The sequence below is a fragment of the Rhinoderma darwinii genome, chromosome 4, assembly GCF_050947455.1.
Source record: "Rhinoderma darwinii isolate aRhiDar2 chromosome 4, aRhiDar2.hap1, whole genome shotgun sequence".
Taxonomy (NCBI): domain Eukaryota; kingdom Metazoa; phylum Chordata; class Amphibia; order Anura; family Rhinodermatidae; genus Rhinoderma; species Rhinoderma darwinii.
Genome location: NC_134690.1, coordinates 410,584,344 through 410,606,202, shown reverse-complemented (window position 1 = coordinate 410,606,202; position 21,859 = coordinate 410,584,344). Strand labels below are relative to the sequence as shown.

At 47.5% G+C, this 21,859-nt stretch overlaps 1 protein-coding gene across 1 annotated transcript in view; it reads right to left on the bottom strand.

The window, feature by feature from the left end:
* The window catches only part of ABCC10 (ATP binding cassette subfamily C member 10), a 67,099-nt gene extending 51,086 nt beyond the window's left edge, over positions 1 to 16,013 (bottom strand). Inside the window, exons 1-2 of the mRNA XM_075863543.1 lie at positions 15,995 to 16,013; positions 73 to 255 (exon numbers count right to left, since the gene is read on the bottom strand). Coding sequence (XP_075719658.1) covers positions 73 to 233 — 161 coding nt within the window. The 5' untranslated portion in view covers positions 234 to 255; positions 15,995 to 16,013. The remainder of the gene's footprint in view (positions 1 to 72; positions 256 to 15,994) is intronic.
* Between the last annotated feature and the right edge of the window lie 5,846 nt (positions 16,014 to 21,859).

Genomic DNA, 21,859 nt, shown 5'->3' with positions numbered 1-21,859 from the left:
GTGGGGGAGCGTAGAGAGAGTTCTTGCCTGGGAGACAGTCAGGAGGTGGGAGAGTGGACAGAGAGTTCTTACCTGGGAGCTCCAGCATGACAGGCACTGCTCAGAGCCAGCAGAACATGAGGGATGCAGCTGATGATGAGCTGATTGAAACAAACTCCAATATGTGCATGTACCCAGACGGGGACGGGATCGGATATTTGAGATCCACAGAACCGGGCGAGGACGTTCTCCATCACATACACAGCCGGCCAAACACTTCAGGAGAAGAAAAAAAAAAAAGGACATTACCAGATGGCACCGGCTGTATCTGTAGAGTGACATGGTCCTGACCGTCCACAGAACGCTGTCACGGTGGCTGCCATATATAAAGGTTATCCCACAAATAAGTCCAAAAATGCAGAAAATAGTCGTCAAAAAGTCGTCTGCAGCGTTTATACATTAAAAATCATCATTGTTTTTCTTCTGTGTCCCCCTTGTTGCTGCTGCTAATCTGTACTGATGTGGAGCGGCAGTGAGAAGAATCAATCTCCATCCCCCACTATAATATAGTCCCGTCTTACTTTCCCCGCAGAAGGCGTCTCCTCATATATGCTGCCCAGTTACTGAGAGGCTCCGCTCCTTCCCTGACAAGCGGATAATAAGGCGTCTCCTCAGATATACTGCCCTGTTACTGAGAGGCTCCGCTCCTTCCCTGACAAGCTGATAAGGCGTCTCCTCAGATATACTGCCCTGTTACTGAGAGGCTGCGCTCCTTCCCTGACAAGCTGATAATAAGGCGTCTCCTCAGATCTACTGCCCTGTCACCGAGAGGCTCCGCTCCTTCCCTGACAAGCTGATAAGGCGTCTCCTCAGATATACTGCCCTGTTACTGAGAGGCTCCGCTCCTTCCCTGACAAGCTAATAATAAGGCGTCTCCTCAGATATACTGCCCTGTTACTGAGAGGCTGCGCTCCTTCCCTGACAAGCTGATAAGGAGTCTTCTCAGATATACTGCCCTGTTACTGAGAGGCTCCGCTCCTTCCCTGACAAGCTGATAATAAGGCGTCTCCTCAGATATACTGCCCTGTTACTGAGAGGCTGCGCTCCTTCCCTGACAAGCTGATAATAATGCAAATCCACAGAGAAAAAAGGACCAAACGGCGCTGCTCGTGAAGAATGTCAGATGGAATATAATATATAAATAAATAGTAAATTTATTGAGAAGGAGTAGGCTACGCGTTTCGCTGCCGGACCGGCGTCTTCATCAGGCCAATGTATACAGTGCGGTAGTTGCACGTTTATATACATGGAGGAAGTAAAAGTGAATTGGCTAGGAATTTAGAAAAAAAACGCCAACATGGGCGGGTCAGAGGTCAGACAAAGCAGATTATACAAGCGTTTACATGATGTTTACAAAACATGTTAAAATTACTATAACATAAAACCATCATTGTATGAAAACGCCTCTAACGAGAAAAACACTAATTTGACCATTTATGAAGCATTAGCATTTTATGGGGAAGAATATATATAAAATGACAATCCAGTACTCACATGACTGATATAGAGAAAAAGGGGGGAATAATCTAAAGGGAAAGAAGAACGATATGTAACTATGTATACAAGGACACGTGTGTATATACCGGCTGGTGAACCGCAAACCGTTCAACACGTGGGACATGAGCCGCACGGTGGAACGCAAAACTGCAGGAATGATAGATATAGGCCGATTTGAGAACGATAATGTAACTATGTATACAAGGATATGGATATTATTTCTTTTGGTTTGCTTTGTTACAATTCTCCTATATCTATTACCGATCTTCTATTGTCACGGTCTGAAATGTAACTTCTGATACATATATTATTAAGTAACTTGAAAAAAACCTTTGAAAAAATCTTTTTACTTGCGTGGTCTGCTCTCGTCCAATCGCCCTTGTTTCCTTGCTGTCTTGCGGTCCATCATGCGGCCCACGTCTCACGTGACTAATTGTTTGCGGTCCATTTTGAGTTCCATCAGCCGATTCGTTCTCAAATCGGCCTATATCTATCATTCCTGCAGTTTTGCGTTCCACCGTGCGGCTCATGTCCCACGTGTTGAACGGTTTGCGGTTCACCAGCCGGTATATACACACGTGTCCTTGTATACATAGTTACATATCGTTCTTCTTTCCCTTTAGATTATTCCCCCCTTTTTCTCTAGATCAGTCATGTGAGTACTGGATTGTCATTTTATATATATTCTTCCCCATAAAATGCTAATGCTTCATAAATGGTCAAATTAGTGTTTTTCTCGTTAGAGGCGTTTTCATACAATGATGGTTTTATGTTATAGTAATTTTAACATGTTTTGTAAACATCATGTAAACGCTTGTATAATTTGCTTTGTCTGACCTCTGACCCGCCCATGTTGGCGTTTTTTTTCTAAATTCCTAGCCAATTCACTTTTACTTCCTCCATGTATATAAACGTGCAACTACCGCACTGTATACATTGGCCTGATGAAGACGCCGATCCGGCATCGAAACGCGTAGCCTACTCCTTCTCAATAAATTTACTATTTATTTATATATTATATTCCATCTGACATTCTTCACGAGCAGCGCCGTTTGGTCCTTTTTTCTCTGTGGATTTGCAGTATTTCTTGACAACAAACCTGGCAGCAGCTCTTTTACGTTTGTGACATCTAACCGGTGTCCATAACCCTAGGTGAGCAGATTTCTCTATTACGGTATTGCCCCTTGGTTTTATCGCTCTTATTTTGCACTATGTGGCACCGTGTCTGTTTTATCTGCTTTTAAGCGGATAATAAGGCGTCTCCTCAGATATACTGCCCTGTTACTGAGAGGCTGCGCTCCTTCCCTGACAAGCTGATAATATGGAGTCAGTACAGGATAAGTAATGTAATGTATGTGCACAGTGACTCCACCAGCAGAATAGTGAGTGCAGCTCTGGAGTATAATACAGGATATAACTCAGGATCAGTACAGGATAAGTAATGTATGTACACAGTGACTCCACCAGCAGAATAGTGAGTGCAGCTCTGGAGTATAATACAGGATATAACTCAGGATCAGTACAGGATAAGTAATGTAATGTATGTACACAGTGACTCCACCAGCAGAATAGTGAGTGCAGCTCTGGAGTATAATACAGGATGTAACTCAGGATCAGTACAGGATAAGTAATGTAATGTATGTACACAGTGACTCCTCCAGCAGAATAGTGAGTGCAGCTCTGGAGTATAATACAGGATATAACTCAGGATCAGTACAGGATAAGTAATGTAATGTATGTACACAGTGACTCCACCAGCAGAATAGTGAGTGCAACTCTGGAGTATAATACAGGATATAACTCAGGATCAGTACAGGATAAGTAATGTAATGTATGTAAACAGTGACTCCACCAGCAGAATAGTGAGTGCAGCTCTGGAGTAGAATACAGGATGTTCCTCAGGATCAGTACAGGATAAGTAATGTAATGTATGTACACAGTGACTCCACTAGCAGAATAGTGAGTGCAGCTCTGGAGTATAATACAGGATGTAACTCCGGACCAGTACAGGATAAGTAATGTATGTACACCGTGACTCCACCAGCAGAATAGTGAGTGCTGCTCTGGAGTATAATACAGGATATAACCCAGGATCAGTACAGGATAAGTAATGTAATGTATATACACAGTGACTCCACCAGCAGAATAGTGAGTGTAGCTCTGAAGTAGAATACAGGATGTAACTCAGGATCAGTACAGGATAAGTAATGTAATGTATGTACACAGTGACTCCACCAGCAGAATAGTGAGTGCAGCTCTGGAGTATAATACAAGATATAACTCAGGATCAGTACAGGATAAGTAATGTAATGTATGTACACAGTGACTCCACCAGCAGAATAGTGAGTGCAGCTCTGGAGTCTAATACAGGATGTAACTCAGGATCAGTACAGGATAAGTAATGTATGCACACAGTGACTCCACCAGCAGAATAGTGAGTGCAGCTCTGGAGTATAATACAGGATATAACTCAGGATCAGTACAGGATAAGTAATGTATGTACACAGTGACTCCACCAGCAGAATAGTGAGTGCTGCTCTGGAGTAGAATACATAATGTAACTCAGGATCAGTACAGGATAAGTAATGTAATGTATGTACACAGTGACTCCACCAGCAGAATAGTGAGTGCAGCTCTGGAGTAGAATACAGGATGTTCCTCAGGATCAGTACAGGATAAGTAATGTAATGTATGTACACAGTGACTCCACTAGCAGAATAGTGAGTGCAGCTCTGGAGTATAATACAGGATGTAACTCCGGATCAGTACAGGATAAGCAATGTATGTACACAGTGATTCCACCAGCAGAATAGTGAGTGCAGCTCTGGAGTATAATACAGCATGTAACTCAGGATCAGTACAGGATAAGTAATGTAATGTATGTACACAGTGATTCCACCAGCAGAATAGTGAGTGCAGCTCTGGAGTATAATACAGGATAAGTAATGTAATGTGTGTACACAGTGACCACCAGCAGACTAGTGAGTGCAGCTCTGGAGTATAATACAGGATCTAACTCCGGACCAGTACAGGATAAGTAATGTAATGTATGTACACAGTGACTCCACCAGCAGAATAGTGAGTGCAGCTCTGGAGTATAATACAGGATGTAACTCAGGATCAATACAGGATAAGTAATGTAATGTATGTACACAGTGATTCCACCAGCAGAATAGTGAGTGCAGCTCTGGAGTATAATACAGGATATAACTCAGGATCAGTACAGGATAAGTAATGTAATGTATGTACACAGTGACTCCACCAGCAGAATAGTGAGTGCAGCTCTGGAGTATAATACAGGATGTAACTCAGGATCAATACAGGATAAGTAATGTAATGTATGTACACAGTGATTCCACCAGCAGAATAGTGAGTGCAGCTCTGGAGTATAATACAGGATATAACTCAGGATCAGTACAGGATAAGTAATGTATGTACACAGTGACTCCACCAGCAGAATAGTGAGTGCAGCTCTGGAGTAGAATACAGGATGTTCCTCAGGATCAATACAGGATAAGTAATGTACACAGTGACTCCACCAGCAGAAGAGTGAGTGCAGCTCTGGAGTATAATACAGGATATAACTCAGGATCAGTACAGGATAAGTAATGTAATGTATGTACACAATGACCCCACCAGCAGAATAGTGAGTGCAGCTCTGGAGTATAATACAGGATGTAACTCAGGATCAGTACAAGATAAGTAATGTATGTACACAGTGACACCACCAGCAGAATAGTGAGTGCAGCTCTGGAGTATAATACAGGATGTAACTCAGGATCAGTACAGGATAAGTAATGTAATATATGTACACAGTGACTCCACCAGCAGAATAGTGAGTGCAGCTCTGTAGTATAATACAGGCTATAACTCAGGATCAGTACAGGATAAGTAATGTAATGTATGTACACAGTGACTCCACCAGCAGAATAGTGAGTGCAGCTCTGGAGTATAATACAGGATGTAACTCAGGATCAGTACAGGATAAGTAATGTATGTACACAGTGACACCACCAGCAGAATAGTGAGTGCAGCTCTGGAGTATAATACAGGATGTAACTCAGGATCAGTACAGGATAAGTAATGTATGTACACAGTGACTCCACCAGCAGAATAGTGAGTGTAGCTCTGGAGTATAATACAGGATATAACTCAGGATCAGTACAGGATAAGTAATGTAATGTATGTACACAGTGACTCCACCAGCAGAATAGTGAGTGCAGCTCTGGTTTATAATACAGGATGTAACTCAGGATCAGTACAGGATAAGTAATGTATGTACACAGTGACTCCACCAGCAGAATAGTGAGTGTAGCTCTGGAGTATAATACAGGATGTAACTCAGGATCAGTACAGGATAAGTAATGTATGTACACAGTGACTCCACCAGCAGAATAGTGAGTGCAGCTCTGGAGTATAATACAGGATGTAACTCAGGATCAGTACAGGATAAGTAATGTAATGTATATACACAGTGACTTCACCAGCAGAATAGTGAGTGCTGCTCTGGAGTATAATACAGGATATAACTCAGGATCAGTACAGGATAAGTAATATAATGTATGTACACAGTGATTCCACCAGCAGAATAGTGAGTGCAGCTCTGGAGTATAATACAGGATATAACTCAGGATCAGTACAGGATAAGTAATGTATGTACACAGTGACTCCACCAGCAGAATAGTGAGTGCAGCTCTGGAGTATAATACAGGATATAACTCAGGATCAGTACAGGATAAGTAATGTATGTACACAGTGACTCCACCAGCAGAATAGTGAGTGCAGCTCTGGAGTATAATACAGGATGTAACTCAGGATCAGTACAGGATAAGTAATGTATGTACACAGTGACTCCACCAGCAGAATAGTGAGTGCAGCTCTGGAGTGGGTGGAGTAGGAGGTGTGGAGAGAGCTGCTGAGACTTCCGTGCAGGCCTTGGATCCAGGGACTTTCCTTATTCTATCTGCCCAGGCCTCATACCATCTGCCTGGGCTTGGAAAGTACCCTGAGGGGGGTTCCATCCTAGGATGGAGCCTCAGACCTCTACCTCCCGGAGCATGCCAGCGGGGGGTAGAGGGTCATCCCAGCTGGCTGGGAATATGCAAACAGTCGCGGGGGTGAGGAGATCATCTCGGGGCAAGGCTGTCCTGGCTCCCCCTGACGCTGGAACCCTGGATAAGGGTATGGAGACGCGGTCCGGCAGGGTGATCGAGGTGTTGTCATCTGGAGAAGGACCAGCGCCGTCCAGACATTTGGATGACGGTCGTGTGGAGGAATGGGGACAGCTGAGGACCGGAGAGACGGTGGAGAACTTCAGCTCCCGTCTGGCTATGCGGTTGGAGGAGTATCGGGACCTCAGGAAGTCGCTGCAACGGCTCCGTGCGGACTTGGCGGTCGCCAGAGGAAGAGCTGCAAAAGCCTCAGGAGGTAAGAGGTCCCGATACCTTTTAAACGTGAAATCCTTGTTGGAGGAAATAAAAGAAGTGGAAGAGAGACGTGAGGAGATTTTGGCAGGCGGAGGGGTGTTTGGTGAAAAATTAAAAAATGAAGAGAGGTTTGCCGAGATGGCAGAACCTATAAAAATAGAAAGTGTGGAGGAAGACAGCAGAGCCCCAGACACAGCAAAGGAAAATGTGGTGGAGAAAATGGAGAGTGAAAATGTAAAGTCCAGAGAAGGCTCAGATTCTGAGGCACCCAGGAGCAGTGAGGAGGAGGAGGGTGGACTCACAGCTGGGAGAAATCAGGAGAGTTTTGATACTGACAGTGAGCGGCCTCCAGGATTACTTACACAGATCCGTAACGTGGAGTCGCCGGTATCCTTCCAGGGATTTTGTTTCGGTGCGGAGTTACCCGCAGAGGAGGAAAAGCAAAAGAAAAAAAAATTTAAGAAGAAAAAAAAGACAAAGGAAAAAAAATCTGCTGAAGGTTCATTTAAAATGGTGTACACAGCAAGATCCTTCCTGTGCTCTGAGCCTGATGCAAGTCAGGATCAGAGCGCAGGTCCCGCAAGACCCCCAGCTCAAGCCTCTGCAGTGGGGCTGGAGCGGGAATGCGGGGAGAGTGTTACGGGTCCGGCATTAGAACACGTGGTGGTCAAAATGGCGCCGGACGCCAACCCCTGCAAAGGGGGCGGTACTGGTGGCCTGGTGACGCCAGGGGGTGTGTCCCCGTGTCCGGTTAATGGCGAGCCCGGGAAACTGGTCTCTGATGCGAGTCAGCGGTCTGGAGAACGGGTAAACCAGAAACCGGATGTGGTGTCTGAAAGCCGGAAGTCTGTCGGTGTCGCAGTAAAGCCGTCAGACGTTCCGGACAAGGGCGGTCACAGAGGGGGCTCCGGCTCTGTTGGCCACTCCTCTGTGGGAGGGGGGAGTGGTCCGGCGCCGGAGGCGGCTCCAGTGACATCAGTGGCTCCTTCGTCCGCATCACTGAAAAGTGGTGTAGGCGAGAAGGGGGCTGCTGGCGTCGGGGGCGGCGGTGGCCCCTTTCCCAAAAATGTTCCGCACATAGAAAAGATGGAGGTTAATGAGGCGGAGGGCACAGCGGGGACACCGCTTATAACATCTGGTGGCGTCCCTGCAAAGGTGCCTGATGATGCGGAGACTGAAGCAGTGTCTACCCACACAAAATGTACAGAAAAAATACATAACATAGAACCAGGCCTGGCCAGAAGGATGACTGCAGGGGGACCTGGTGGGTTAAATAAAAAAGTTGCGGCTGTGGATGTGGGAACTGCTGGGGGTATGCAGGTGTCTGTAAATAAAGTTGCTGGAATGTCTGCTGGTAATGGGGTGTTGAGTGCTGTGTCTGTAGGTGGTGAGGTGGTGGGTGGTGGGGATGGGGTATCAACCAGGGGCAATGGGCCTGGCGCTCCTCTTGCTGTGACATCCGGCAGGTCTTATGCTGGTGTGGCAGCGGGGGGACAGCGGGCCCACCCATCTTCATCCTCAAGGTCCGGGGACGGTAACTTGCAACAACGTCTCTTGGACGCTTTAAGAGAGGGAAAGCAAACCATAACCATAGGGGGAGTGCAGAAGGACCTGTCTTTCTGGATAGACAGATATGGTCTAAATGCCTTCCGAGAGCAACGAGGAGATCAGTGGTCGCTCCCAACAGCCGGGCAGGCTGTAGCCAGGAGGAATGTGGTCCGTCTCCGGTGGCGTGGCAATGATGCGTGCCCTCCCAGAAAGAGGGTGGTGGAGCTGCTGCTGGGGATGGGCTTCAAGGCGAGTGACATCTTTGCCTTGATACATCCTCATGGCTCAGTCGAGTTTGACATCAGCTTTGTTCACCTAGGGGGCCTTGAGGTCTTCTGGGGGAACTACGAGCTGATGAAGGACGAGCCTGGCTGGCGAGACTTTGCTGCACAAGCAATTTCTCGCCAAAGTGGTCCCAAGAGAGTGACCGTTCTTACCCGTAATGAGTCACTCTCTTGTATTGATATCATGACCTGGTTGGGAAGGTACGGAGAGGTAGTAGAGATGCCACGGAAGAACATGGATGAGTTTGGCATCTGGTCAGGGGCCTGGACGTTCATGGTTAAACTAAAGCGTCTGGGACAGACGGTGTCCCACATACCATCATCTGCTTTCCTGGGAAGAGATCGGATCCTTGTCTTCTACCAGGGGCAGCCGAAGTTGTGTCACCGGTGTGGCGACCCCTCACATTTGAGTGCAGGCTGCAAGGTGCAGAAGTGTGCTCATTGTGGGGGGATTGGTCATCTAGCCGCATCGTGTGACCGTATTCGGTGCAACCTGTGTGGTGACTTAGGTCACCCGTTCAGTCGGTGTCCTCGCTCTATTGTCAATGCTTGTTCCAAACCTGCGGAGGATGAAAGGAGGGAGGCCTCCGTGGGTGAGGGTGCGGGCAGGGACGATGGGGCACAGGGGCAAGGGAAGAATGCAAAGAAGGGTCCCCCTTCTCGCCAGAGAAGGGCGGAGAAGCGAAGGAAGGAGAGGATTTGGAGGGCGCTCCAGGAAACTGGGACAACCTCTGATTCGGATCTGGATGCCCCCCCTGAATCTGATGCCCCTGGGGAGGCCGAATTGAATGGGGAGATGAGGAGGATCCAAAGGGAGCAGAGGGCTGAGGACTCTCAGTCCTCCCACTATGAAAGTGTGGGAGAGGAAGAGAGGACTCAGCCTACAGCAAAAGGGACACCGGGCAAAACCCAAGGGCCAAATACATCTGGCCCCGCCCTGGCCCAGGAAGGTAAATCCTGTACCCCCCTGGTGCGCTCTACTGATCGATACCATGCTCTCGTGGACATTCCAGCCTCTCATACTAAGAGGGAGGGCATGGTAGGGCACCCTAGAGTCGTTGAGCCTCCCCTGCTGCAGGGGCCGTTGCCCCCAGAGGGGGAGGTTGACCCGGTACTTGGGGATGAAGATGGGAATAGGGTGGTGAATATGGACTCCTCAGTTTGCAAGAAGCGAGGCAAAGAAGGGGGGTCCTCATCAGATAGAGGGGGGGGTGGGAAGAAGAAAGCCGTCTAACTCAAACATCCATGATGGCGGCACCCACTCCGTTGACGCTGGCATCAATTAACGTTGCCAGCATTAAGTCAGATAGGGCGAGATTTGCAGCCTTTGATTTTCTTGGCCGAGTTGAAGCCGACATTTTGTTTTTGCAGGAGACCAGGCTGTCACTTTTGGCAGACGTCGTTAAATCTAGGAGGGAGTGGCGACGCGGGCCCTCCTACTGGTCTCTTGCGGCTGAGCCCTATAGCGGAGTGGCGGTCCTTTTCACCGCACCGGTAACATGCCGACGGATGATTGAGTTAGAAATGGGGAGGTGCTTGATCTTAGATGTCCTCATGAGGGGACAGGAATTAAGACTAATCAATATATACGGACCCCAGAGCAAATGGGACCGTAAAAATCTCTTCATGAGGATTAAGCCTTTCCTTTTTTCAGGTCGACAAGTTATCTTTGGAGGGGACTTCAATACTGTCATGAGACCCCGAGATAGAGGAGGTTCCGGAGATAAAAAATTGACCTACGATAGTGTAGCATTAAAAAATATAGTTAGCGATGCTCGCCTGGTGGATATCCACATCAGGCATACCCCAGGCCACTCGGGTTTCACCTATCGTAGAGGTAGTTGTAGGTCTAGGATAGACAGGTTTTTTTTGAAGGAGGAAGCCATCTCTTCACCAGTGTCCGTTGTTGAGGTGGAGTTCTCCGATCACTGTATGATTATTTTCTCTTTGAACATTGCAGAGTCCCTCCAGATGGGAAGAGGTATATGGAGGCTGAATTCTACTCTCTTGGAAGAAGCGGAGATAAGACAGGCCTTTGAGGATTTTCTTCAGAGCCAGGTACCTTTGTTGGATCTCAGTGGTACTAAGTCTGAGTGGTGGGAGTTGTTTAAAGTCCGGGTGGCAGGATTTTTCCGCAGGCTCTCGAGCCTCAGGTCCATGAGTAGGTACCGCCTATATCAGGAACTGAGGAGGAAACTCGAACATCTGGTCTCAACCGGGGGTAGTGGGGAGGAGATCTCCGTGGTGAAAGCTTTGCTCAGGAGGTGTCAGTATGATAGGCACACATCTTTAGTTCTTGAGAGGGATTTCGGGAGGTACCGCTCGCCCGACCCCTACAGGAACTGTAAGATGTCAGTGAGTCGTAAGGTTGTGACAGGACTGATTGATAGTACAGGATCTCTGAAGAGATCCAAATCAGGGATCTTGGAGGTCGTCAGATCCTTCTACTCGCACCTCTTGGGGAAGCAAGATCCAAACCGAGACGAGATGTCGGCTTTCCTGGCTGAAACCATCCCTGAGCCAGGGGTAGACCCCTCTCTCGGTGTTTTGATAGATTCGATCAAGGAAGAGGAAGTGGGATTGGCGATTGATGGGCTTGCCCTCAAAAAAATCGCCAGGGCCGGATGGCTTAACATCCGAGTTTTATAAGACTTTTAAAGGAACCCTAGTTCCCCTCTTGACTGAGGTGTTTAATGAGTGCCTTTCCTCGGGTACTTTGCCAATGTCAATGAGGGGGTCGGCCTTGATCGTTTTATCGAAGGGTAAAGACTCGACCCGTATTGAGAATTGGCGTCCCATAGCGCTGCTCAATACGGACAGAAAGGTTCTCGCAAAGGTGCTGTTTAATCGGCTGGTGAAGTTTGCATCCCGGCTCCTTTCGCCGGTCCAGCATTGCTCTGTTCCAGGCCGCAGCACATTTAGTGCTGTCCTCAGTGTCAGAGAGGCAGTGGAGCAGGGAAATTCTGGTCGGTGGGAGGGGTACATCCTGTCCTTGGACCAGGCCAAGGCTTTTGACCGGGTGGACCACGAGTACCTCTGGTCGGTCCTTCTGAGGTACGGCCTACCGGGGGGGTTTGTCAATTGGCTACAGACCTTATACACTGGGGCTGAGACTTTTGCGCTGGTGAACGGTTGGGTTGGAACTCCCTTTGAGGTTGGGTCTGGTGTCCGCCAGGGTTGTCCCTTGAGCCCTTTGCTATATGCGTTCGCAATTGATCCTTTTCTTAAAAGGATCGATCGTGGGCCATTGGCGGGAGTCGGGGCCGGCCTGGAGGGGCCGGAGGCCACTCAGAGGGTGGTTGCGTACGCAGACGACGTCTCCATTTTTGTCTCCTCGAGAGGGGAGGCAGAGTGGGTGATGTCGGAAGTGGAGCGTTACTCATTGGCATCTGGGTCCAAGATCAACCGGGATAAGTGCAAAAGTCTCTGGCTGGGAGGAGGAGATCCTGGTTTTGATCTCCCGGACACCCTTCCAGAGCCTCAGGGGTCTGCTAAGATCTTAGGAGTCGAATTTGGCCCGGGTGATTACCCCAAGAAGAACTGGGAGGATAGGCTGAATCTAGTTGCCCAGAAGGTCGACCAATGGAAGGGTTGGTCCTTAACCCTGAGGGAAAGGGTTCACTTGGCCAAGGCCTACCTGGTGCCCATGTTGCTTTACCTGGGCAGTGTGTGCATCTTGCCAGAACCTCTCTGGACTCGGGTCTATAGCCTGTTCTTCCAGCTGTTATGGGGGAACAGGCTCAACCTAATCAAGAGGGAGGTTACTTACCTACCAAGGACACTAGGCGGGTTAGGTATGGTTAACCCGGTGGTGTTCCTAGTGAACACCTTTGTTAAGATCAACCTGGCAAACCTCTGGCAAGAGAGGGCTCCTTGGTGGATATCCTCCTGCAGGGGGTGGTTTCGGCCTTTCTTCCAGGAATGGGAGAGAGGAGGGCAAGTGAAAGACCTGCGTACACCTCACGGACATCTCCCGGCTTATGCCACCCTGGCGCTGAAGATTGTTCGCCGGTGGGGTCTGGAGGTGTGGGAGATCAGGACCATGTCGAGAAAATTTCTTGACAGGAGGGTCCGGATGACGCACTTCCAGAAGCCCCTGGCGCTCAAAGACTGCCCAAGTAGTGACCTCGGGGTGGGATTAAAACTTTTAAATTCAGCGAGGATTCCCCAGAAGTTTTGGGATCTGGCTTGGCGTTGCTTCCATGGGAGACTGTATGTGAGGGACAATCTAAAGTGCAGAAGCTCTGATGATCGGGATTGCCCCCGGGAGGAGTGTGGCGGAGTGCTGGAAAGCATGGAGCATTTCCTGCTTCATTGCCCTTTCAATACAGAGGTATACAAAAGGGTGGGAGCCTCCATTGGTTGGCCAGGCCTAACCAGCCTCTCCTATGCTGGGTGGGCCTATGGAGTGTTCGGAGACCTCGGTGGTAGGGACCATTGCACCTTGTTTCTAGTCAGTATAGTGGTCAGGCACTTTATGTGGAATGCACGATGTCTAGTTTCTACCCAGAAGAAAATCCTCCTAGTGGATGAGGTTGTTAGCAATATCATGGGTGACCTGGTGAAGGTGCATTCTTTGGAGGTTGGCAGATTGGGAGCATCCAAAGCCTCTCGTCTTTGGAGGGGCTTTTCCTTTTGGGTGCCTTAATGTGTCTGCCTTCATGAGGGAGGGGGGGGGTCGTCACCGGTGCTCAACTGGAGGTGGGGGTCTGCGTTCCGCTGAGGCACCAAAAAAAAATATAGCGATAGGACTCGGAATAAGGGAAAGGTGAGGGTCAGCATAGGGTCAGCTTTCAATAGGGTCAAGAAAGGGTTAGTAATAGGGTAAGGAGATAGGGCAAGCGATAGGGAGGGTGCAGCGGTGGATGTGGTACCTTGGCCTCTGGGGGGGTGCTGGGGGGGCTTTCCCCTCTCTCTATCTGGTGATGGGCTAGGTAAGCACTGGAAGATTTTTGTTTTGTTTAGGATTGAAATGGCAGGAAAAAGGTTTACAAGCGACCGAACTTGGTGCTTTCGGGTACGGTGTATTTTGTATATGGTTTTGGTATTTGGACAGGTTGGTGACGTGTATTGTATTATAATGTAGAAATGTTGTTAGAATAGGGATAGACTTAAGGGGGTTAATAGATAGGTTGGGAGGGGGTCGGGGGGGGGGGGGGGGGTTTGCCTGACCCAGCCCCGGACTATGCGGACATGGGAGGACATGGGGCGGGGGGCTGGGCTGGGGTGTTGGGTGTGGTGGTGGGGGCCAGCATCTGGACTATGCGGACGTGAGAGGACATGAGGCGAGATGCTGGCTGGGGTGGTGGAGTTTAGGTAAGAAGGGTAAGGTTAGGGAAAGTCAGGATGTGTATAGTGTGATTAAAAAATATATATATATAAAAAAAAAAAAAAAAAAGGATAAAAAAAAATAAAAAAATAAAAAAATAAAAAAAATTGGGATTAGTATTATTATATTTTGGATTGTTTTTGTTATTATTATTATTTTATTTGTTATCATTATTATGTTGTTGTTTGATTATTATCATCATTATTATGTTGTTTCTTTAGGCCCTTGGTTGACGCGGGTCGGGGGATTTTCTGTTGGTACTTTGGATTACGTTTATATGATGTTTGTATATATTCTAGTTATTGTTTAGTTTCGGATGAAGTGTAGATGTAAGTATATAAGAGTGGGGTGTATGTGGCCGGGTCTGGTATAGTTTTCTCTTCTCATATACAGAGATGTATATAAGAAAATTTGTTTATAAGAATTGGGTTGTGACTTTTTGGTTATATGGAATTAGTTATGTATTTGTTTTTCAGTTTATGTTTTGTAAATTTATATAAAATAAAGAGATACAGGATATAACTCAGGATCAGTACAGGATAAGTAATGTATGTACACAGTGACTCCACCAGCAGAATAGTGAGTGCAGCTCTGGAGTATAATACAGGATGTAACTCCGGACCAGTACAGGAGAAGTAATGTAATGTATGTACACAGTGACTCCACCAGCAGAATAGTGAGTGCAGCTCTGGAGTATAATACAGGATGTAACTCAGGATCAGTACAGGATAAGTAATGTATGTACAGAGTGACTCCACCAGCAGAATAGTGAGTGCAGCTCTGGAGTATAATACAGGATGTAACTCAGGATCAGTACAGGATAAGTAATGTAATGTATGTACACAGTGACTCCACCAGCAGAATAGTGAGTGCTGCTCTAGAGTATAATACAGGATGTAACTCAGGATCAGTACAGGATAAGTAATGTAATGTATGTACACAGTGACTCCACCAGCAGAATAGTGAGTGCAGCTCTGGAGTATAATACAGGATGTAACTCAGGATCAGTACAGGATAAGTAATGTAATGTAATGTACACAGTGACTCCACCAGCAGAATAGTGAGTGCAGCTCTGGAGTATAATACAGGATGTAACTCAGGATCAGTACAGGATAAGTAATGTAATGTAATGTAATGTACACAGTGACTCCACCAGCAGAATAGTGAGTGCAGCTCTGGAGTATAATACAGGATGTAACTCAGGATCAGTACAGGATAAGTAATGTATGTACACAGTGACTCCACCAGCAGCATAGTGAGTGCAGCTCTGGAGTATAATACAGGATATAACTCAGGATCAGTACAGGATAAGTAATGTATGTACACAGTGACTCCACCAGCAGAATAGTGAGTTCAGCTCTGGAGTATAATACAGGATGTAACTCAGAATCAGTACAGGATAAGTAATGTATGTACACAGTGACTCCACCAGCAGAATAGTGAGTGCAGCTCTGGAGTATAATACAGGATATAACTCAGGATCAGTACAGGATAAGTAATGTAATGTATGTACACAGTGACTCCACCAGCAGAATAGTGAGTGTAGCTCTGGAGTATAATACAGGATGTAACTCAGGATCAGTACAGGATAAGTAATGTAATGTATGTACACAGTGACTCCACCAGCAGAATAGTGAGTGCAGCTCTGGAGTATAATACAGGATGTAACTCAGAATTAGTCATGTACAGTGACTCTGCTGTATATGGAGATTATATCTATATGTGACCTGTGCAGCCATCTCTATACTATTATATCCTGTAGATTATAGCGGCACCTGCACACTTTGTACTGTGATTATATGTGATCTGTTGTCTCTGTAGAATGACGACCACTGTGAGACACCTCTCACCTCTCACCTCTCACCTCTCACCTCTCACCTCCTCTTCCTCTTCCTCTTCCTCGGCAAATAAGGAGAATATAAAGTTTCCCGGGATTCTGATAAGTGAAGAACTAAATCCAACCCTGGAGACCATAGAGATGAAGCGTGTACAGAGAAGCCGGCGAGCGTGCGACAGTAAAGGAAACACCCGGTAGATAGAAGCAGATCCGTGTATGTTTAATTACACAGGCGGCCAGTAGATGGCAGCATAGAGGTCAGTATAGGTGTAATTAGGCGGACGGCCAGAAGATGGCAGCATAGAGGTCGATGCATCCAGTACTTGGCAGCATAGGGTTTATTACAAGTGTAATTAGGCAGACGGCCTGTACGTGGCAGCATAGAGGTCAATACATGTGTAATTAAGCAAGCCGCCAGTAGATGGCAGCATAGAGGTCAGTACATGAATCTAGTGCTACACCTGTAATCACAGATCGCTGCCACCAATGCTGAGTCTTCTGTCCAGTTGTTCCTGAGCAAAAATATGGCTGCAAAAAGGGGAATCACCCAACTCCCCTGCTCCTAAATGGTAATTAATGTGACCGGGTGTAACTGCAGACATGTCGGCTGTCACCCCGTTTCCCCAAAACAGATATAACTAAAAGAAAATGAATTGAAGTTTTCAAGGAGGTGGTTTAGTATTTCTGTATCTCGCAGTCGGGGCCCCTGTATCTTCATGTATGGAGATTATATCTCAGTATCTCACAGTCGGGGCCCCTGTATCTTCATGTATGGAGATGATATCTCAGTATCTCACAGTCGGGGCCCCTGTATCTTCATGTATGGAGATGATATCTCAGTATCTCACAGTCGGGGCCCCTGTATCTACATGTAAGGAGATGATATCTCAGTATCTCACAGTCGGGGCCCCTGTATCTTCATGTAAGGAGATGATATCTCAGTATCTCGCAGTCGGGGCCCCTGTATCTTCATGTATGGAGATGATATCTCAGTATCTCACAGTCGTGACCCCTGTATCTTCATGTATGGAGATGATATCTCAGTATCTCACAGTCGGGGCCCCTGTATCTTCATGTATGGAGATGATATCTCAGTATCTCACAGTCGTGGCCCCTGTATCTTCATGTATGGAGATGATATCTCAGTATCTCACAGTCGGGGCCCCTGTATCTTCATGTAAGGAGATGATATCTCAGTATCTCACAGTCGGGGCCCCTGTATCTACATGTAAGGAGATGATATCTCAGTATCTCACAGTCGTGGCCCCTGTATCTTCATGTATAGAGATGATATCTCAGTATCTCACAGTCGGGGCCCCTGTATCTTCATGTATGGAGATGATATCTCAGTATCTCACAGTCGGGGCCCCTGTATCTTCATGTATGGAGATGATATCTCAGTATCTCACAGTCGGGGCCCCTGTATCTTCATGTATGGAGATTATATCTCAGTATCTCACAGTCGGGGCCCCTGTATCTTCATGTATGGAGATGATATCTCAGTATCTCACAGTCGGGGCCCCTGTATCTTCATGTATGGAGATGATATCTCAGTATCTCACAGTCGGGGCCCCTGTATCTACATGTAAGGAGATGATATCTCAGTATCTCACAGTCGGGGCCCCTGTATCTTCATGTAAGGAGATGATATCTCAGTATCTCGCAGTCGGGGCCCCTGTATCTTCATGTATGGAGATGATATCTCAGTATCTCACAGTCGTGGCCCCTGTATCTTCATGTATGGAGATGATATCTCAGTATCTCACAGTCGGGGCCCCTGTATCTTCATGTATGGAGATGATATCTCAGTATCTCACAGTCGTGGCCCCTGTATCTTCATGTATGGAGATGATATCTCAGTATCTCACAGTCGGGGCCCCTGTATCTTCATGTAAGGAGATGATATCTCAGTATCTCACAGTCGGGGCCCCTGTATCTACATGTAAGGAGATGATATCTCACAGTCGTGGCCCCTGTATCTTCATGTATAGAGATGATATCTCAGTATCTCACAGTCGGGGCCCCTGTATCTTCATGTATGGAGATGATATCTCAGTATCTCACAGTCGGGGCCCCTGTATCTTCATGTATGGAGATGATATCTCAGTATCTCACAGTCGGGGCCCCTGTATCTTCATGTAAGGAGATGATATCTCAGTATCTCACAGTCGGGGCCCCTGTATCTTCATGTATGGAGATATCTCAGTATCTCACAGTCGGGGCCCCTGTATCTACATGTAAGGAGATGATATCTCAGTATCTCACAGTCGGGGCCCCTGTATCTACATGTAAGGAGATGATATCTCAGTATCTCACAGTCGGGGCCCCTGTATCTTCATGTATGGAGATGATATCTCAGTATCTCACAGTCGGGGCCCCTGTATCTTCATGTAAGGAGATGATATCTCAGTATCTCACAGTCGGGGCCCCTGTATCTTCATGTATGGAGATATCTCAGTATCTCACAGTCGGGGCCCCTGTATCTACATGTAAGGAGATGATATCTCAGTATCTCACAGTCGGGGCCCCTGTATCTACATGTAAGGAGATGATATCTCAGTATCTCACAGTCGGGGCCCCTGTATCTTCATGTATGGAGATGATATCTCAGTATCTCACAGTCGGGGCCCCTGTATCTTCATGTAAGGAGATGATATCTCAGTATCTCACAGTCGGGGCCCCTGTATCTTCATGTATGGAGATATCTCAGTATCTCACAGTCGGGGCCCCTGTATCTACATGTAAGGAGATGATATCTCAGTATCTCACAGTCGGGGCCCCTGTATCTACATGTATTGAGATGATATCTCAGTATCTCACAGTCGGGGCCCCTGTATCTACATGTAAGGAGATGATATCTCAGTATCTCACAGTCGGGGCCCCTGTATCTACATGTAAGGAGATGATATCTCGCTATCTCACAGTCGGGGCCCCTGTATCTTCATGTATGGAGATGATATCTCAGTATCTCACAGTCGGGGCCCCTGTATCTTCATGTAAGGAGATGATATCTCAGTATCTCACAGTCGGGGCCCCTGTATCTTCATGTATGGAGATATCTCAGTATCTCACAGTCGGGGCCCCTGTATCTACATGTATTGAGATATCTCAGTATCTCACAGTCGGGGCCCCTGTATCTACATGTAAGGAGATGATATCTCAGTATCTCACAGTCGGGGCCCCTGTATCTACATGTATGGAGATGATATCTCAGTATCTCACAGTCGGGGCCCCTGTATCTACATGTAAGGAGATGATATCTCAGTATCTCACAGTCGGGGCCCCTGTATCTACATGTAAGGAGATGATATCTCGCTATCTCACAGTCGGGGCCCCTGTATTGTCATGTATGGAGATGATAGCTCCGTATCTCACAGTCGGGGCCCCTGTACCTTCATTTATGTGGATAATATCTCACAGTCAGAACCCCTGTACCCTATAAATGAAGACAATGGCTTCATAGCTGATAATAGTGTCCCCTGTACCTTTTTGTGGGTTCTTTTGGTGCCCTGTCTTCTCCACAACTCTCATGCACGATATTCCGGGATCTGTGAAGTTTGATCTTTGTACAGAACCTGATATTTATAATCATCAGGAATTATGGTTGTGGTGCCAGGAGGCTGCTGCCTACAGCTGACGTTATATAATAAGCCAACCCTTGCAGACACCGGCTTCAGGCTTACTCTGTCTGCTGAACATGGATATGGCAGCGTTCAGCTTGTAAGGAGGTGGATCGAAGTACCCCCTCTCACTGCCTGGGGGCTGTGTATATATATATATGTATATACATGCAAATCAAACATTGAAATTGCAACACCAAGAAGGAAAAGTTCTGGAATTGTGGAGATCACAGGATCTATAGACGTGTTTTTGATCTGCAAATGATAAAAAAACTGAAAACAAAATATTACAAACCTCTTGGTTTATTCAGTATGGAGTGTGAGCGCCACGTACGGAAATCCCCCCACTTCCGCACCTTGGCAGCGATCAATGAGATTATTAATGGCTGTCTGAGGAATGTTCTGCCGCGCTGAATGCACTTGGGCACGCGAATCATCAGGATTGGCTGCCGGCCGCTCCCTTTGCACTTGCCGACCAATGACGTCCCAGATGTGCTGGATGGGAGAGAAGTCCGGAGACGCTGCAGGCCATGGTACCACGTTTAGGCCACGCGGGCTGCGCACAGTAGCAGCAGTAACATGCGGCCTGGCGTTGTCCTGTTGAAAAACGGCTTCTGGGACACTTTGGAGAAATGGCCGCACCACTGGATCCATGACCACATCAATGTTACGCCGTGCTGTTAGTGTACCGGAAATGAAGACTAGAGGGGTCTGGCTACCGTACATTATATTACCCACCCCATAATCCCGGGAGTAGGACTGGTGACATTCCCTCTCCAGACCAATCGATGGCTATCCTTAAATCAGAGACACATGGGACTCATCGCTGACAAGGATAGACCTCCATTCCCGTCTTGCTGTGCACCATGATGGCCTTTGAGAGCGCCGGCGTGGGGGTCAAGAAAACACCTGTAGCTGGACGTCCGGCTCATAGCTCAGTGACGTGCACGCGCCTTCTGATGGTTTGCATGGACACTGGTTGCCGCCCTAGGCGTGGGATGTGACGTACAATTTCACTTGCAGTACAGGCTGGATCACTACGCGCCATTCTTCCAATGAGACGATCCGTCCGTGCAGGGCTTCACCTCCGCGCACCTCCTGCTGTCATTCCTGTTTGATGTTTTTCTCCCAACCTCCGGGACGCACAATGTTGAGAAGTGATGACATCACGGCGCGTGGCGATCTGCCGGAGTGATAAACCGAGGTCTCTCTGGTCAAGGATTCTGTCCCTCACAGTTTGGGACGGTCGGCCGCCGTAGTTCTGCTGGCATCTGACTGGTGTTGCTATGACGCCAGGGACGCTCCGCTGAGCTTCTGCCTGTGTGTCCCGTATCCGCCAGAAAACAAAGTCTGCACCGAACGGGGAGCAACTCATTTCTTCCCTTATACATCGTGTGTATCCCAGTATATATCTGTCATCCCAGTATACCCAGTGGATGTGGATCTGATGCGCCATTGTTTGACATTTCCCGTACATCGGATACTCTATATATATATATATATATAATCGCTCCATCTCCCTCATTCATTGTTTCCCGATTCTTCTGTTTCTCTAATCGAGCGGTCATTTGTTCCTGTTCCGACATTACGTGACAGCTGTTCTTTTTTGAACTGTTATTTGGCGGTCTTTCCGTTTCAATGTGTTTCTGATCATGCTGTCAATCATTATATAAACCAGTGAGTTTGGTTTCCTTTTGTACCTGACCTGAGGGAGACGCCTGTTCGGCGCTGAAACGCGTAGTCTGTGCAATAAAACCCGTTTATCCCATTACTTAAGACTTTCCTTGGATGGAGCGGCGCTATTTCTGGGTTCACCTTTTCCATACACACAAGTTCCTATTTAGCGGCTCCTGAAGCTGCAGCTTCATCATATACAGCAATTCCGCCTCCGCCAATCGCAGCACAACTTCTATAGGTGAGCAGTCATGAATTCATGGGCTTTGCTCCACCTTTATATTGTGTGGCCGCACCACGTGGTGCTGTGTTTTTTACCTTTTTTTCTAGACTTCGCTACTGTCTTCTACGATGTGGTGCCGCGCGTCATCTTTAGGCCGGATTCACACGAACGTGGCGCTTTTGCGGACGCAAAAACGCGGTGTTTTGCGCACGCAAAAACCACTTGACAGCTCCGTGTGTCATCCGTGTATGATGCGCGGCTGCGTGATTTTCGCGCAGCCGCCATCATAGAGATGAGGCTAGTCGACGTCAGTCACGGTCCAGGGTGCTGAAAGAGTTAACTGATCGGCAGTAACTCTTTCAGCACCCTCGACAGTGAATTC